This window comes from Heloderma suspectum, chromosome 1 (genome assembly GCF_057233095.1).
Source record: "Heloderma suspectum isolate Gila_16-S chromosome 1, 16-S_ref, whole genome shotgun sequence".
Lineage (NCBI taxonomy): Eukaryota > Metazoa > Chordata > Lepidosauria > Squamata > Helodermatidae > Heloderma > Heloderma suspectum.
In genome coordinates this window covers 66,619,660-66,639,512 of record NC_139458.1, presented here as the reverse complement: position 1 = coordinate 66,639,512, position 19,853 = coordinate 66,619,660, and the positions used below count along the sequence as shown (strand labels likewise).

The 19,853-nt window shown below is 45.4% G+C and overlaps 1 protein-coding gene across 1 annotated transcript in view; it reads right to left on the bottom strand.

Annotated features, from left to right (window-relative positions):
- The window catches only part of RYR3 (ryanodine receptor 3), a 593,263-nt gene that overhangs the window by 3,236 nt on the left and 570,174 nt on the right, over positions 1-19,853 (bottom strand). Inside the window, exons 99-101 of the mRNA XM_084844796.1 lie at positions 17,276-17,422; positions 14,140-14,274; positions 778-934 (exon numbers count right to left, since the gene is read on the bottom strand). Coding sequence (XP_084700922.1) covers positions 778-934; positions 14,140-14,274; positions 17,276-17,422 — 439 coding nt within the window. The remainder of the gene's footprint in view (positions 1-777; positions 935-14,139; positions 14,275-17,275; positions 17,423-19,853) is intronic.

Below are 19,853 nucleotides of genomic sequence, written 5' to 3'. Positions count from 1 at the left end.
ATGGGCTGAAAGCATACACTGAGCAGGGTATGGATCCATATGGATACATACATGGAGTGTTCTGTCCTATAAAAGGGTACCTATAAATGAAGATTACTGGTGGACAAGAGGAGAGACTTCCAAAGGAGAAAAGAGGCTCAGATGGGGCACAAGGAGCAATGTGGAAAGAATATCCGAATTGACAGCATGTTTCAGAGCAGGATAGCAACACATCTGTGGACATGATGGTGAGTAGGAGATATGCAGAGGAATGCTGTTAACTCCACAACTTTCATCTCCACAGCCATCCTTAGTGGCATTCATCATTTAGAATTTTCAGCAGTTCCTACCATCAGTATTCAGCTGCATAGTTTTGATCCTGTTTTGCAATGTGTATTGACAAACTAATCCTTCTATTAGATTTAGATATCTGCCTAAAAAACCATTTGAAATATTGTACTGAGCAATTGCAGGAAAGAGGAAACAGAAAACAAATTATACTTTAAAATCATAATGTTATATAATTAGTGTGAATATTATGTGATTGCCAGTTAATGAATGTTTTCTGAGACTCATTATCTGCAGCGCAGCAGTAAATCTACCGTACTGGCCACTGAGGGCAGGAATGTGCAGTTTTGTATTTCCGTGTTTACACACTAAACACGGCTTTCTGGCATGTTCCTTTTCTAATCTTATTCGTTAATTCTGCAATAAATGGTTTTATGCTATTTAATATAAATGGCATGCCACTAGAAAAGATGAGTAAAATCCAGGTAAAATTAGTAAAATTCAACATACCTTGAATGATGGCCAGAAGGATAACAATGACAAAGAAGAAAAATGTGATATCAAAAACAATTCGATACATTTCATAAGGGTCGCCTGCAGGGTCTTCAATTTCATCCCCGATGCCTCCACCTGCTCTTACACCCACATACATATGGAACAGGTAACACTAGAAAGAAGAATTTACTGAATTTCATGAAAGAGAACTCAACTGCTTTGAATTAAAAGAGTAACAAATATATTTTTTGTGCTGCCACTACATTTTATATCACATTCTAAGGAAAGGGAAATAATTTCATGAAATCTAAAACACATTGCATAAATGCTAAGGGCTCAATCCACTACAACATTCTTGTGAAGCTTGCATTATTTCATTAGGACTTGCACCTCAAAACGTCCTCGTGCGTTATGCTAAAAAAATCAGTTCTCATATTTTAGGATAGAGTTATGTGTTGTATTTTGGAGTTAGGTATGAGAATTGCCTTTGAAAATGTTCTTTGTCTCTGACTTCCAAAACAAACCCATAAACCAACTGCAAAGCTGATGCTAGTATCAAAATAGGCTTAAGGAATTGTTTACACAGGGCATTATCCAAAACTCTTGCTGCGCCTCTGCTGGTTCTCCTGCATTTGTGGGACCCACTGGGAGCACAACAGGAACTAGTGCTTCCTAAAGGAATCCCAGAAACAGATGGAATTGCTTGTTTCCAGAACAGGACAGACCAGTGGAGCTCCCTTCTGAGTTCTTTTGACCTGCACTGTTCCGGAATGCATGTTTCCATTAGTTTCTGATTTCTTCAGGAAGCACAGCTTGCTTACCTGTAACTATAGTTCTTCAAGTGGTCATCTGTCCATTCACACACATGGACTCTGCAGAGCCTCAATTTGGGAATCTTCTATAGCTGAGAATGTTTTCACCCAAGAAAAACACTAGATCCAGATTTAGCCAGAATAGGTCCATTGAAATCAGTGGGACTTGTATTTGTCATGTCTAACTTAAGTCCTATTTATATCAGTGGGTCTCCACTAATTATGACTAAATCTGGATCCAACACAATAAAATCAGACCATTTCATTCTATTTCAGCCAGCCACTCCACCATAACATCCACAAGCAGGGCCACAAATATAAATGCATCCTATTCTCTCAGTTAAAAGCCTGAAATAAAAATGTGTTTAGGGCCCATCTAGAATACAACTGTGAGGGAGCTGATTGTATCTACTAAAGTGTGGAATTCCAAAGATGTGGCCACCACTGAAAAGGCCCTATCATTCATCCCTGCCAGCCAACCAACCTTTCAGGCAGGCATACAAGCAGGGCCTCCATAGCAGATCTCAACACTCTGGCAGATTCTTATGGGCCTAGGTGGTCCTTTAAGTAACTTGATCCTAAACTATTTAGGACTTTAACAGTCAATACCAGCACTTTGAAATGGGCTTGGAAGGGAACAGGCAGCCAGTGCAGCTGCTGCAGAATCTGTAACGTAGTTCGAATGTTAAACCTTTGTCAAGAACATTCTTCACCTCTCCCACCATCCTACTGTGCATGTCCAGGTGGGTTCCCACCTATTCCTGCAAACGGAGAATAGTAACACCTCAGTATTGACACTCATCAGAACATAAGACACAGAAGCAGGGATGGTGGGTAGGTTGTGTGAATGCAGAGATGATCACTCAAACAACCACAGTTACAGATAAGCCACCTGTCCTCCACCTCAATCGTGTTGTGCATCACACAGGTAGGTGATTAGCAAGCTTACTTACTGGTGGTGGATTGGTGTCCTAACATAGAACAGATGACAGTACAGCCCTTCCGCCCGGGACCATATATCCAACTGGTAGTGCTGGATAAATGAAGTTGGTTTCAATTATGTTGCCTCTCAACAAAGATCCAGAATGGGGACCGGTCTTTCCAATGCCACCGATGTCGCCATTGCCCTTTTCCAAATGGGCTCGAATCAGTACTGGCCGTATGGCTCATTACAGTAGTCAACCCAATTCTGGGGTCTCCTGTACCACACATCCTATGTTGAACGTCTGTCCCACTCTGAAAACGGGGCTCTGGACTTTCCCTGATATTCGCTTTGCTTGCAAAAACTAGGGGGGTGACCTCTAGTGGTGGAGACACACGTCCATACCGACTCCAGCGAATGTGGGAGCTGTTCACAGCCTGTAATGTGGACTTTTAAGCCATAATGACAAGGTGGTCAAGGGATTGGTTCCGTTGGAGACAGGTCTTGGATCTCACCCTCTAACCTAGATGTTATCAGAATGGGTCGGTCCCATCCCCCCCGGCATTGGCTGCTCTGTCGCAGTGAGTGAAAATAGCATTGTGGAGCAGTGAGTAGGGTTGTGTCAGGGTTGGTCGGAGCCCAGAGAGCCCCAAAGCAGTTCTGATTCTAAGGAAGAGATAGAAACTGCGGGAGAGGAACCCGCGCACTGTTCAGAGGAGCAGCCGGGGGGAGAGCCCTTCCCGGTACACATTCCTGAGAGTGACAGTGACCCTGGCAGGGAGAGGACGCAACAGCAGTTTCTGGATGCTAGGCACTGGTGCAGCATCAAGCGGGAGATGGCGGGTGCTGAGAGGAGGCGCTCAGCCTGCTCGGCGCGGCGGCAACAGCGGCTCCCCGATGCCCCACAAGAAAAGGGTGGACTCTCTCCTCCTAGCCCATAAGTACAGAGGTTTCCCGCCTTCCCCTCCAAACGGAGATCAACTGATTCCTAAGGTTAGAACCCCCGAGTAGGGAGCTCTTTTAAGTCTCACTCGTAGGATCAAGCACTTAGCATCTGAAAGCATCATTAGGTTGAATTGAAATAAAGCCTTGGAAAAGAGCCCTATTGTCTGCATGTTGATTCTGGCTACCTGAGGATTTCAGAAGGCGGCAGGGGTGACCTCCCGACAGGTTGTCGGTACAGATTACTGCATCTGAGTGGAAGGCATTGGTGGAGCCGTGGGAGATGTGGCCGGTATGGACAGTCACTGTCGATCCTGAGAGGTCTGTACCGTTGCAAGTGGGATGGTTGGCTCATCATCTTGCATCAGTGCTGGCAGACAGAGCCTGTAGGAACCAATCTGAGTCATGAGGCACTTGCGCAGGGTCAGAGAACCCAAGGGGCCCGAAGCTCCATCTCGAGCAGGGTCGTGTGACTCCTTAGAAGTCTTCCTTTTTTGGGTGTGAAGAAGACAGACTAACCTGATTAGAGACTTTTGCCCTTTTGGTTAGTCTTTTCTCCAGTGTAAGCAACAAAGATTGGCTTGGAATGTAGGGTTTTGTGTACTCGGGAAAGTACAATGCTGAGGGGATGACAACCCCAACACTGGAGCAGGTCCCGCATAGCAAGCGGGTTGTGTGAGGGCGAGATTGACAGATTTGCCATATCTTTAGGCTCCTCTACAGATTCCAGTGCCTGTTTCCAAAGTGTGGCTGTCAACTGATCTGACCTGTTTCTTCTCACTTGCTTCGAGAAGGCTTTACAGTGAGGACAAGCCTCAACGACATGCCCTTCACCAAGGCAGAACAGACAGATTCCCCTTCTGATGACAGCGGTTTTGTCCTGCATCAGATGCATTTTTTAAAGGGGGCCCTGAGGACCATACACCTGTGAGGCCAATAATGAAAGTCACCATTTTTTTTTTTAAGAAACTAAAATATAAGGAGACAGAGAAATATTTGATAGTAGGAAGTAAGAAGACAATCTGAGCTTTTTGTCAAAAAACGCTTTTGAAACAGCGAAATGAAAAGAGAGCTTTCCCTATGAGGCGCACGCAGTGGCGGTTGAAAGAGAACTAAGGGAATAAGTGGGAACCCACTAGGGACAGGTGCACTGGGATGTGGGGGAGGGGTTTCCACCAAAAGTTCTTCAGCTATAGAAACTTCTTGAACTGAGGCTCCGCGCAGGCACAGAGCCCATATGTGTGATGCATAGAGACCACGAAGAACAATCATCTGCACTACCCAGGAAGGGAGGTGTTGGGTAAATACTGGTTGACCTTTTTCTTCATACCAAAGCAGAGAAAGAGGTGTGGTGATTGCCTGAACCCTTCATTTCGGGAATTGTAGAATGCCAGTGCTCTATGGACATCCAGCATGTGTAATAGTGACTCCAGGTCCAATGTAGGGGATGGAAAGAAGGCTAGCAAGACAATATTCTGATTGACATGGAAATCAGATACCATTTTTGGCAGGAAATGAATGTCTGGTCTAAACACCAGTTAGTCTTGATAGAATGTAAGGTAGGGTGCATCAACATGTAGTGCAGTGTGCTCACCAGCTCTTCGTGCCTATGTAATCACCACAAGGAATGCAACTTTCCATGACAAAAGATGGAAATCAGCAGTTGCCACGGGTTTGAAAGGTTTAGACTTCAGTGCCTGGAGCACCACTGAAAGACTCTCATACATGACCAGTGGCTGTACTGAAGGCTTGAGATTTCGGGGTCCACGGAGAAACTGTCACACCACCGAGTGCGAAAAAATGGAAAACCCTTCTATCGAAGCATGAGAAGTAGGGATGTACGAAAATCACTTACCTTTCGGGGATTATGCTGATGGTGTGGGGGGAGGCGTTCCATCCCTCCCCCCAGAATCCTTGCCGGGGGGGAGGCGCTCCGTTCCTCCCCCCCCCCCCCCCCGGAATCCTGGCCGGCCGGCTGTGCTCCGCAGTGATTCTGTGGAGCCGCCGGCCGGCTCCGCCAGCAGCCGGACATCCAGCCGCTGGCTAGCAGGGACACAAATGGCGGCGGCCACAGCCGCCGCCGTTTGCGTCCCTGCAGTCAGCCGTGATAGGCTACGTAAATGTTTACGTAGCCTATCACGGCTGATTAAACAAAAAACAAAAAAACGCGCGTACGCAAATGGCGCCAATGGACGCCGCCATTTGTGTTCCTTATTTTGGCACGTCTTAGTCTACGTAAACATTTACGTAGACTAAGACGGCGAAAATAAAGGGAACGTAAATAGCATAGCATCTACTCTATTTGCGTTCCCCTTATTTTCGCCATCTTAGTCTACGTAAATGTTTACGTAGACTAAGACGTGCCAAAATAAGGAATGCAAATGGCGGCGCCCATGGGCGCCGCCATTTGCGTAAGCACGTCTTTTGTTTTTTTTAAATCAGCCGTGATAGGCTACGTAAACATTTACGTAGTCTATCACGGTGTTTTTTAAAAATTTAGCCGTGATAGGCTACGTAAATCTTTACATAGCCTATCAGGTTTTTTTGTTTTTTGTTTGTTTTAAACCTGGAAATGGCAGCAGCGGCAGCCGGTTGGAAGACCGGCCGCCGGAGCCGCCAGGAAGATCCGCCCCAGGTAAGTCCCGTCCTGGGGGGATGGCGGGCTGTTCCGCCACAGATTTCGGGGGGCCGAATGCGCTGGCATTCGGCCTCCCCGAGATCCATGACGGAACCTTCGTACATCCCTAATGAGAAGTGGATATCTCTGCTAGATAGACTTTTGAGTGAAGATAGCTTGAGACCTTTTTCAGACAAGGATAAAAGGAACTGCAACACATTGTGAGCTGAGCTATTAACAGGATCAAAACTTAGCAGCAACAAAAACACAAAACTTGTACAATTTTCAGGCATAAGAAATCCTTGTGGCTTGTTTCCTAGCGGCTTCCAAAACTCTCTGACCCGCCATTGAAGCTAGTGGGTTACCCACTGATCTTTCAGTCTCCAAGCAGTTAATTGCAAAGTTATCAGATCTGGATGTCAGATCCGACCTCGATCACCGTGTAGTAGGTCTGGCCTCAATAGCAGGGGTATATACTGTCCTTGTGTGTGGTGATGTGGAGTGAGCCAACCCTGTCTGGGCCACCAAGGTGTCAGAAGAATGCAGTCTGTGTTGGCTATCATAAAATTTGCCAATACCCTCGTGATTAGAGAAAATAGTGGAAAAATGAAGAATAGTTCCAATTCTGAAGGAATGTATCCCCTAAAGACCTTGAGTCTGTGGCGGTTCTGCTACAAAAACAACGGCATACTGCGTTCTCTGTCACAAACAAATCTGTTGATGGGGTGCCTCATCGCTGGAAAATTTCGTCAACCAGTTCCCGATGAAGTTGCCATTCATGGAACAACTGGAAAGACCGGTGCAAATGGTCTGCTAATGCATTGTCTGGCCCTGCGATGTGAACCACTGTGAGTGCGATGTTGTGCTGGACACACCAGTCCAGAATTCTGATGGTAAGGTCGATCAGCAGTACTGATCATGACCCACCTTGTTTGCTGATATAAAAAACAATGGTGCTGTTGTCTGACCTGCATGTGTCAGTTCCAAAGATCAACCACAAAGGCTCTCAAAGCCTTTTCCACTGTGTGTAGTTCTAACAGGTTGTTATGGTCTTGCCTCTCCCTCCACGACCAAGTGCTTTGAATTTCAAGAGGGCCACAATGAGCCCCCCCCCCCCCCGATCAGGGACACATCTGTTGTGAGCATTCTCGATGGCAACAGTTGATGAAACGGAACACCTATGAGGAGATTCTTCGGTACCATCAACCAGAGCAGAGATTGTGCCATTTTGAACAGTATTCGAATGAGATATCTGCTCATTCACATCTGCTGTGAGATTGAACACATACGCGAACCAGACTTGCAAGTGTCACATCTGAAGACGAGTGGCGGCCATAAGGCCTAGTGCTCATTGTACGATAAACACTCTGACAATAGTGAGGTTGCTCACCTGGCGAGCCAACTTGATTAATGTGTCTGCACTGTCTGAAGACAGGTTGCTACCTGTAACTGTAGTTCTTGAAGTGGTCATCTCTGCATTCACACATATGGGTTTTGCACCTTTGTGGAGCATCAATTTGGGAAGCTTCTATGGCTGAGGAATTTTGGTGGGAACCCTTCCCCCCGCCATCGCAGCATGCATGTCCCTAGTGGGTTCCCACCTATTCCCTTAGTTCCTTGAGACCAACATTGTAGCCTTGGAACCAAGAAGAATAGCTTTGGTACCAAACATCAAACTCGAGTATGACACTGAAGAGGAGACAGTGGTTGGGTTATGTGAATGCACAGATGACAAATTGAAGAACTACAGTTACAGCTAACAACCTGTCCTCCTTCTTCGTGGTCTCTATGCATCACACATATGAGTGAGTAGCAAGCTAACTTACTGGAGGTGGATCAGTGTCCTATTGCAAAATAGAAGAAAGGACTGCACGACCAAAGGAACAGTCAGCTCAAGCCCAAACATCCATTCTGTAGTGCTTGACAAAGGTAGACTGTGTGGACCAGGTTGCAGGATAGCACCATTCAGGAATGGCAATGCTCCTCTCGAATGCGAGTGATGTTGCTACTGCACGAGTAGAGTGAGCCTGAACTGGGGTAGACAGTTCGAGCCCAGCCAGCTCATACACTAGCTCAATCACCTTGACGATCCATGAAGCAAAGCACTGAATTGAGAGAGGCAGACCTTTGCATTTGCCACCGTAGCACAGAAAGAGTTGTAGCGATCACCAAAATTGTTCAGTCCTCGACTTGTGGAATGCCAAGGCATGGCAGATGTCTAATGCATATAGAGTTGATTACAGAGGCATAGAGGGGGTCAAGAAGAGAGCAGGCAAAACAACGTCCTGATTTAAATGAACATCTGACACTACTTTTGGTGGAAAGGCAGGATCAGGTTGGAGGGCCACCTTATCATGATGAAAAAAGAGATAGGGAGAATCAATGTGAAGCACACACAGTTTGCTAGTGTGTCGTGCCAAAGTGATGGCCACTAGAAAAGCTCCCTTCCAGGACAGGAGGCATAAATCCATTGCCACTAATGGCTCAAAGTGTTTGGCCTTTAGATCCACAGAGAGACTCCACCTCTCACGGAGCACCTCCAGCAACACCAGACAGGCCGCTCAACAAGATCAGCCTCAGATGGCCTTCTCTCTGTCCCATCAGCCAGGACAGCTAGGCTGGTGATGACAAGGTGGAGGGCCTTCTCTGTGGTGGCCCCCACTCTGTGGAACTCCCTCCCTAGGGAACTCCGCCATGCCCCCTCTTTAATGAGCTTCCGCCATGCATTGAAAACTTGGTTGTTCAGGCAGGCATTTGGGGTGGGTTAGGGTATTTTTAGACAATGTTTTAATGTGTAATTTTACTGTTTTAAATAGTATTGTTGTACATTGCCCAGAGTGGCCGGGTGACCGGCCAGATGGTCAATTAAGAAATTGAATTAATTTAATTAATTAATAAACTCAGCACTGTAGGGCAAACTCATGGGGCTGCGTTTTTGATAGATCTCTTCGCTGTTGGATGCGAAAAAACAGAAAATCCTCAACAGAAGGGTGACGCGCAGATACAGATAGACTCTTAGAGAGAACAGTTTCACTTCCTTGTCAAAAAGGAATAGTATGAACTGTAGAACTTGGTGTAGTAAGCATCTGAGCAGGTGAAACCCTTGAGCAAGGGTGTAAGTGGAAAAGGCAGTCTACTTCCTCACGTAGGAATGCTATGTAGAGGCTATATGAGCAGCATCAAGGATCCTCTATATTGGGGCCAGAACTCTTCCAGGCTGTCATGTGGAGAGTTGACAGGAGAGTCTCAGTTTTCAGAGCTGATCCAGGCAGTCTTAGAGGTGGCTAGGACGACAGCGACCAGATGTTCTTATGTCCTTAAATGTGAATATTTTTTTTGGCATTTGTGATTTCTAGAGGGTTAGAACCAGTTACATGTTCCCTCCCTCCAGTTTTGCAGTTCCTGTTGTCCTTATTTGAAAAGGGACTTAAATTCCCTGGTGTTAGAGTTTACCTTGCAGCTATTTCAGTATTGCATGCTACGATGGGGATTTTTACTGTTTTTTCACCCCCTCATACTCGGCAGTTCCTTTGTGGAGTAAGGAATTGGAGTTTGTCATTAGCTCTCCAGGCTGTAACAGTTACACCTTTTGAGCCTCTAGCAACACCGGACTTCCATCTATTATCATGGAAAGTGGCCTTCTTAGTAGCAATATCTTCTGCCGGACGGGCTAGTGAGTTAGCAGCCCTTAGAGTAGATGAACCTTACATGGTCTTCCACAAAGATAAAGTTGTACTTCGCCCAGATGTGCAGTTCTTACCGAAGGTAGTTTCACATTAACCAAGACATCATTTTACCTGCCTTTCTTCCATCCCCAACATCCCAATTGGAATCCAGATTGCATGCCTTGGATGTGAGAAGGGCATTGGCCTTCTATAAATCCAGAACAGAAAGCTTTCGTAAATCGTCAAGGTTTTTTGTGTGCTATGGGGGAAGGAAAAAGGGTCTCCCTCTGTCGTCTCAGAGGCTGGCCTCTTGGGTCACTCAGACTATTACCCTTGCCTACCAGCTTGTGGACCTAGATTTGGGTAAAGCAACAGCGCACTCCACAAGGGCCACGGCGATGTCGATAGTGTTTGAGAGGGGTGTCTCCATTCTGGAGTTGTGCGTGCTGCTACTTGGGCCATGCCATCGATGTTCATATGGCATTATCGCCTGGATCTCAGATTTCGAGCAGACTGTTCCTTTGGTTGTGCTGTTCTTTCGTCAGTGTTACGTTAGGACACTGACCCACCTCCAGTAAGTGAGCTTGCTACTCACCCATGTGTATGTGAAGCACAGAGACCATGAAGAAGAAGGACAGGTTGCTTACCTGTAACTGTGGTTCTTTGAGTGGTCATCTGTGCATTCACACAACCCACTCACCATCCCTGCTTCGGCGTCCCAGCTGTTGCATTATCCTGGTACTGAAGTGAAATACTCTTCTCGGTTCCGACTGCAAGGAGGTCAAATCAGTCAATCCTAAAGGAAATCAACCCTGACTGCTCATTGCAAGGACAGATACTGAAGCTGAAGCTCAAATATTTTGGCCACCCTAATGTGAAGAGAAAACTCTCTGGAAAAGACCCTGATGCTGGGAAAGACTGAAGGCAAAAGGAGAAGGGGACGGCAGAAGACGAGATGGCTAGATAGCATCACTGATGCAATGAATATGGACTTGAGCACGCTCCAGGAGAGAGTGCAGGACAGGAAGGCCTGGCATGCTATGGTCCATGGGGTCACAAAGAGTCGGACACGACTGAACAACAAAACTGAAGGAATAGGCAGGAACCCGCCCGAACATTTGTACTGAGATGGTGGGGGAGGGTTCCCCCCAAAACTTTCTCAGCTTTGGAAGTTTCCCAAGTCAAGGGTCTGTGCAGGCACAGAGTCCATATGTGTGAATGCACAGATGACCACTCAGAGAACCACAGTTACAGGTAAGCAACCTGTCCTTCTTAGTGGCCCTGCTTTTAGATGTTACAGTGGAGTAGCTGGCTGAAATAGAATGAAATAGTCTGATTTATTGTGTTGGATCCAGATTTAGTCATAATTAGAGGAGACCCATTGCAATAAATAGGATTTAAATTAGACATGACTAATTCAAATCCCACTGATTTCAATAGGCCTATTCTGATGCTGACTAAATCTGGATCCAGCATTTTTCTTGGGTGAAATCCAAAGATATTGGAGGACATCCTCTTGCTATTATTTCTGACTGAAGATAACAATGGGGATTCCCCACTACGTATGCCAGCACTGGATCCCCCATTGTCATCTCCGATGAGGAGATGAGTGGTGGCAGCATTGGGACTTGCATGCGCCAGAGGAAGCAGCTACTTTCCTCATGCATGGGCAAGTCCACTTCTGCTTAGCACAATAGGGGAAGGAGACAGTGCAGGCAAAGCAGCTGAGTCCCCTTTGCTCCGCCATCAGCTAAGCAAAGGGGGCTCAGTAGCTTCTCCTTCATGCACCCCCCCTTCCTCCATTATACTGTAAATGCTGAAGACTAGTTTTCAAACTTACATATTATAGGGCCATGGTTTGTTTGATTAAAATGTCTATACATAAATTACAAACAAACAGATGTAATATTCGTATTGATGTGGTTTCAAATGCAGTCAGGGCCAGAAATATTGGAACAAGGACAACTGTTTTGGCAGTTGGCCTCTGTACACCACCACACTGAAGCTGAAAGGAAACACACCCAGATGGGAGCGAAGTCAGGACTTCCAGCTGTAATTCAAGGGGTTTGACAAAAGTGGGGCACTACCCATTCAGGAAGTGCAGCCAGTGGCATACACACACACACCCATCATTGTAATGGCTCATAAGTAATGGAACGAATGGCTGACAAGCAGCTGCATGGCCAGGTGTGGCCTGTTTCCTGGGTACCCCATGGCCAATCAAGCAGATAAAAGGCCTGGAGGTGGTTCTGAGTGTTACATTTGCATTGGTAACTGCTCACTGGAACTCCCAACATGAGGTCCAAAGAGGTGTCCATGCGAGTGAAGAAGGCCATCATTAGGCTGAGGAAACAACATAAACCCATCAGAGAGATAGCAAAAACATTGGGAGTGGCCCACACAACAGTTTGGAACATCCTGAAAAAGGAGGAATTAACTGGCAAGCTCAGCAACAGCAAAAGGCCTGGAAGACCATGGAAGACAACTAAAGGGGATAACTGCAGAATTCTGCTCAGGGTGAAGAGGAACCCTTTCACAATATCTAGCCAGGTCAAGAACGCTCTTGCTGAGGTAGGCATGTCATTCTCAACATCTACAGTCAAGAGATGGCTTTATGAATGTAAATACAGAGGCTTCACAACAAGGTGCAAACCACTGGTAACGCTCAAGAACAGACAGGCCAGATTAGTCTTTGCCAGCAAACACCTAAAAAAGCCTGCCCAGTTCTGGAATAAGATTCTTTGGACTGATGAAACCAGGATTAACTTGTACCAGAATGATGGGAAGAGAAAAGTATGGAGAAGGAAAGGAACAGCTCATGATCCAAAGCATACCACATCATCTGTCAAACATGGTGGAGGAAGTGTTATGGCATGGGCATGTATGGCTGCCAATGGAACCGGGTCACTGTTGTTTATTGATGACCTGACTGCTGATAAAAGCAGCAGGATGAGTTCTGAAGTGTATAGGGCTATACTTTCTGCTCGGATTAAGCCGAATGCTGCCAAACTGATAGGACGCCACTTCATATCGCAGATGGATAATGACCCAAAATATACAGCAAAAGCTACCCAAGAGTTTCTGAAGGCAAAGAAGTGGGATGTTCTTCAATGGCCAAGTCAGTCACCTGATCTCAACCCAATAGAGCATGCTTTTCACTTACTGAAGACAAGACTGAAGGCAGAAAGACCCGCAAACAAGCAGCAGCTGAAGGCAGCTAGGGATGTCAGAGAATTCCGCCACGAATCTCGGGGAGGCCGAATGCCAGCGCATTCGGCCCCCCGAAATCAGTGGTGGAACGGTCTGACCCCCCCGGGATGGGACTTACCTTGGACGGATCTTCCTGGCGGCAGCGGCTCTGGTTTGGCGGCGGCAGTGGCTGTGGTGGCCGGTCTTCCGACTGGCTGCCGCCGCCGCCATTTCCAGTTAAAAAAAAATAACAACAAAAAACGTGATAGGCTACGTAAAGATTTACGTAGCCTATCATGGCTAGATTTTTAAAAAACGCCGTGACAGGCTATGTAAATGTTTACATAGCCTATCACGGCTGATTTAAAAGAAAAAATAAACGCGCGTACGCAAATGGCGGTGCCCATGGGCGCCGCCATTTGCATACGCGCGTTTTTTTCACTTTTAAATCAGCCATGATAGGCTACGTAAACATTTACGTAGCCTATCATGGCTGACTGCAGGGACGCAAACGGCAGCGGCTACGGCTGCCGCCATTTGCGTCCCTGCTAGCCAGCGGCCGGATGTTCGGCCGCTGGCGGAGCCGGCCGGCGGCTCCGCAGAATCCCTGCAGAGTGGAGCTGGCCAGCCAGAATTTCGGGGGGGAGGGACGGAGCACCTCCCCCCCCACGAATGTCACCCTTCGAAAAGGTAAGTGACTTTTGTACATCCCTAGCTGCAGAAAAGGCCTGGCAAAGCATCTCGAAGGAGGAAACCCAGCATTCGGTCATGTCCATGGGTTCCAGACTTCAGGCAGTCATTGACTGCAAAGGATTTTCATCCAGGTATTAAAGGCGATCCTTAAGTTTGAAATGATGTTGGTTTGTTCCATTACTTATGAGCCACTAACGATGGGTGTGTGTGTATGCCACTGGCTGTACTTCCTGAATGGTCAGTGCCCCACTTTTGTCACACCCCTTGCATTACAGCTGAAAGTCCTGACTTGGCTCCCATCTGGGTGTGTTTCCTTTCAACTTCAATGTGGTGGTGTACAGAGGCCAACTGCCAAAACAGTTATCCTTGTTCCAGTATTTCTGGCCCTGACTGTATGTATCTACAATATCAGCATTCAGTAGCTACTAAGTAACAGAGTCTTCTGTTTACTCGCTTAGATAATCCTAATCATGCATAGGATTGCACCCTTAGCGACATTTCTGATTTAAAAATTCACAGTGATGTCCTAGAACTTACAGTCATCATGTCGTCACACTTCATGTCTGGCTCATCCTCATCTTCACTCTTGTTATAAAATTTGCGGAAGAAGTTGAATGCTACAACTGTGTAAAGGTATACCACTACAGCCAAGAGTCCAACAGTCAATACAAGCTATGTGTAAGCAAATCAAAATATAATTGGGGTGGGGGGGACAGCAAAGTCATTTATTATTGATTTATTTGCAAGTATTTATAAACTGCTTACATCTAAAGATTTCAAAGCATTGTACACATTGCATAGAAACATAAAAATGAAGACCAACATATAGAATAATGTACATAAGATGGTAGGCTACACATACAGGGAAGGCTTGAAATCTCTCTCACTGTATATAAATGAACTAGACAATTAAAATGTGAAAAATCATGATTTCCTAAAATAGTGAGACTAGAATATAGTAAGACAAGTAAGGTTTGAGGTTACAGATTGTACCTGCTGCTTAGGGCCCTCAGCCATTTGATCCTACCCTCTTTAAAGTGTTCTGTGTGGTGGCCATCATTTGGCAAGTGATTCATGTGGCGTGGCTCCACACATGTGGCAGTTTTCCCTGCACAACAGCCCTATATTATTCCACTGCTAGCACCCAAGGGGCTGAGCCATTGCAAACATTCAGTTCAAAGGCTCACAAATCGCCTATGTTTGCCATCTCTCCCTTCACCTATTCCAAGGCCCAGAAACATACTCTGGATCAGGAGAAGACAGAAGCTGCTTCCAAGGCCTTGGCGGAGCATCATATATGGAGAATTACATATTCTAAGTATTCTATATTGAATAAACTGAAAGAATTTCAATTCAGTTTGTTTGCTAATCAATGGCAGGCTACTTTTCCTCAATTCTACTTCTCCCTCACAGCTAGTGGTGGTGTAACAATCTGTTCTGAAGACAGATATAAAACATAACATCCACAGTCCATCACCCAGTGTCCTCAGAAGCAGAATGCCCAGAAAGAGCTGAGAGTCATGGAACAGGAAATGGAAGCAGTTGTACCAGGACCTTAGAAGGATTTGTGGCGGTTGCATCCTGATGGTGCTGCTGCCACTGCCACCACCTCCTCCTCCAGTTCTTCTGATTTAGGAGCCAGATCATTCTTCTTCTGCTTGGTCTAAGCCTTGGGCACACTTTAGTACGAATCTTAAGTTCAATTATGACATTGAGGCCTGTTGTGCCTCTGTAGATTGAATCAGGCCTTAGAAAGGGGGGCCAGGTTCTAGGAGAGATTCAGTGACATCACCTCAGCCTGTGTAGAAAGCCAACGTGAAGAAGCCACCATGATACTGGGAATCTGGCTCTTGGGAAAGCAAGGTGTGTGAAGGTACAAAAACCACACAGGGCTTTGCAGGCAATGATGCAGAGCCCACATGGAAGATTCAGCGACAAAGTATGCTTCCATAAGATTATCCTCTGATGTGTCAAACACCTGCACATCTACTGATTGCAGGCTTAGCCATTGCTCCTTTATGTGCTTGACCACATACCATCTAAAACAAAACAAAAGACAGGGTAGCAACCCAGCTATTTCTCCTCCTAGGTAAGCCAACAGTTGAAAAAACTGTTGCTTTTGTGCGTTCGTGTCTGTACTACGATGAGATGTGAAAATAGTAATGCTAATCCTTACGCATCAAGGAGTGCTTCTTATATTTTTATGGAAATCTATAATCTTGAATGAAATGGTTTCATCAGCATAAAAACGTTGAGTGTTGATAAAATACACCAGTGATTGTAATTAATTGCTGCTGTTTGACAAAGCGTGGAAGAGAAACCAGAACTACATACAAACTGGCAATAGCCTTGCTCCTTTGGGAAAAAAGAAAAATACCGATCTTTGGAAAGTTCTAACACAGACTCTGAAATTCTCTGCAGAGTCTTTGGAAGAGGAAATAAAATAGTAGATAGATATGATTGCTGGGACTAAAGCTGTAGTGTCAAACTTCAATTTTTCATTCAATATGAATTTTTTTCTTTTTTTTTAGTGTGGAAGCATGTATCTGGAGCCTATAAAGAGGACTGAAAGAGAATGGATACTGTTTCAATGGTAGAAACTCTTTAGGAATTTAACCACAAATTGAGGACTCCTTCTAAATTCAGTCATGTAAATTGATTGTGGATCTGAGCTGGATGTTACAGCTAAGGATAATCTTAAACATTTAGGTGACTTTGTATCCTGATAGATATCTAAATACCATCATCCTCATCAATCTAAAGAGAACTGCATGCTCCTGCAGAGTTCTGCACTGGCTGAATCAAGTCTTATGCAGGCAGGATTGGCGTCTTAGGTATAAATCTGATGTTGATTCACATGTGGATGGTATCTATCTGCACTGAATTGTGCAGAGAAAACTGCGTGTTCCCCAGAAAATGTAATAAATTTGTTGACATCTCTTCTTTATATTGTGTCTGTGAAAAAATATCCCACACACAAAGTTATTAAGAGTTACCTAAAATAATATTTGTTTAACTTAACTTACAATATCCCTTTCAGAAATTTAAGATAGAAAACACAGGCTCTGCAGCCCCATGTCATGAATCTGTTGTTGGAGTGTACTATTGTCGATTGCAAATGTTTGACTGCTCCCTCGTAAAAACCCCACATCTTCCTACACATTCAAAAGAAGCATATAAGGGCTAGTTTTTAACTTCCTCTCTGGCATGCCAATTTTGTTTATATAGGGAGGATTTTTTTGTAGGGAAACATTCAAAATTGATTCTTCCATCTGCAGTCTGAAATGGTGCCATCTACTGACACACATCATGTCAGGCTGTTGATCATGTATAGTGGCCTTCCCCAACCTGGTGCCCTCCAAATGTTTTGGACCATAACTCCCAGTATTCCTGACCATTGGCCATGGTGGCAGGGGCTGATGGGAGTTGAAGTCCAAAACATCTGGAGGACACCAGGTTGGTAAGGCTGGTGTATAGCATTCATCAAACTTGACAATCATGTACTTTTAAATTATAGTACTGCATTTCTTCACTTGTTTTTTAATATATTTGAAGAGAACATCACTATGGTTAGTTGTTTAAGCGAATGGTTTTACAGGCTGATTAACAGTAGTATAATTTTTCAGTAGAGGAATTCATTTTTAGGACATGCATCATAGAAACAGTAACTCACCTGTTTCCCATTATGGGTTACAGAAGACAGGATGGTACGTAAAGTCTTAAAACCCATAGCAATATCGAGCAAGTGAGCAGCAAAGAAGAAGTTGTTGTAGTGGCCAAGGATAGACATGGTTGTGTACCACGCTAAGTACAAGAAGGACTAAACAAAATGTTAGATGTCAGAAAGCAACTGCTACTATTCTGATTTTGCAAGTATTTTTATTATTATTAAAATGTATTTATAAAATTATTTTGTACCATAGTACTCAAGTGCTATATAGCAGGTGCACTCAGATATATAATACTTGGACTAAAACCTCAACAATAAAGTCAGTATAATTCTGCCTAGGTAGATTAATTCTATAACAAGTTGTTTGTAGCTTGCAGCCCTAGGGAGTTTGAGCATAGCACCCATAACCTGAATTTTAGTATCTCTACCGCTTTGGATCCAAAGATGAGCTAGTGGAAGACATTCTGGCAATGGCGCTGTTCTGTGAACTGTTGTGCATGAGCTAGCAGAAGACATTGTGGAATGTTGTGCAAGGGAGAGTGCATCGCTTTGTGCTAGCACACATCTTAATCTGTGCAAGACATTGTGCAATGCCTTGTACAAACAGAAGCACACACCTGGATTACAGTTCTCTCTTCTTGCACAAGGACCTAGCGGTAGATCAGAAAAAGCCCTTCCATCTGCAGAAGAGGCCTTCCACTCGCAGAAGTGCACCGCTGGAACCAACTCATTGTATCTAAATATCTTTGTTATATTCCTTCAGCATGCTCATGTGTTTAGTTGCTGCTGCCTTGAGTGGTGGTGACCCCAAGCCGATCGATAACACAGAGATGAAACAATGTGAAAACAAACATAAGGGGAATTTTATTTTATTAACATGGACTGAATAATTTTCAAGTCAACATAGGGCCACTTAACATAACTAGAGGGTCTCTCAAGGTCAAGAAAATGCATCAAACAAGATTTTTTAAAAAAACAACAATGCAGTTTATTTTATAATCAAGTAATAACACATGAAATCAAATATCTACTCAACAGAGATAGAATATGAAATAGATTTGCAGATGTTGAAATGGATCATCCATTGCAAAGTATTCAATAACTCATTTGTCCTTAGATTCTTCATGATTTAATATTTCTCCAGTAACATATTGCTGTCTGTAGTAATCCACATCATTGACCTCTCTTCTGGCTCCTTCCCTACTGTGTTCAAACATGCCACATCTCCCCATTCGTAAAAAAACACAAAAAACTTCCCTTGACCCATTCTCACCCTCTTACTAGTGGCCAATCTCACTTCCCCCCTTTGCCTTCAGACTCCAGGAGAACACTGTTCACTGCTGCTGCCTTGACATCCTCTGAATCACCTCCACTATTGCCACATTCCAATCCATCTTCCATCTTCTGCACCTCACTTAAATTGATCTCACTGAAAATCATCTCACTGCCATTTCTAAAGGTCTTCTACTTTTTCCTTCTCCTCTTTGACCTTTCTCCTTCCTTTGATATAGTTGACTGTTTCCTCCTTGAGTCCCTCTATGCCTTAGGCTACTGTAATTCTTACTAGGTAGCTGTCCTCCTAATTCACAGAGAGCTTGTGCACCATTTCCACTAGTGGAACATCCTCTACCTAGGGATGCGGAGAAATCCGCCACAGACCCCAGTGAGGCTGGATTCAAAGGAATCCAGCTTCCAGAGTCCACGGCGGAGCGGCACCACTCCCCTCCGCCTCCCTCTGGAATCCTATGGAGCCAGCTTCTCTCTGCGGCGATTCTGCGGAGCCACGGGCCAGCTCCGTATCACTGGCCTGGCGAATGGCTACAGCCGCACGTGGCGTAGTGGACACAACTTGTGGCCATAAAGCCCCTTAGTTTAACCTAAATGCAGCCATAAATGGCTGCAATTATGTTAAACGAAGGGCTTTACGTCCTCAAATGGTGTCCACGACACCATTTGCGTCCCTGTTTTTTCACGTGATAGGCTAGACTATTGCATGAAAAAACAGGGACGCAAATGGCGTAGTGGCTAGCCTATCACGTGAACAAATAGGGATGCAAATGGCGTCATGGACGCCATTTAAGGACGTAAAGCCCTTAGTTTAACCTAACTGCAGCCATTTACAGCTGCATTTAGGTTAAACTAGGCATGTACGAAACACCTACCTGGCTCCACGCCGGGCAATCTGCAGTGGGGGGGAGGCACTCCATCCTCGACGGGGGGGAGGCGATCCGGTCCTCCCCCCCGGAATCCTGCCGGGCTGGCTCCGCTCTGCGGTCAAGCCACGGAGCCGCCGGCCGCCTCCGGCCACCCGCAACCGGACATCTGGCTGCTGGGCATCCCTGCAGGGACGCAAATGGCAGCTGTCGTAGCCGCCGCCACTTGCGTCCCTGTATTGAGCCATGGTAGGCTACATAAATATTTACGTAGCCTATCACGGCAGGGGGAAAAACCGCCGCCATTTGCGTACGCTGGGTTTTTTCCCCTCTGCCGTGATAGGCTACGTAAATACTTACGTAGCCTATCACGGCCTCTGCAGGGACGCAAATGGCGTCCCTGCGTTAGCCGTGATAGGCTACGTAAG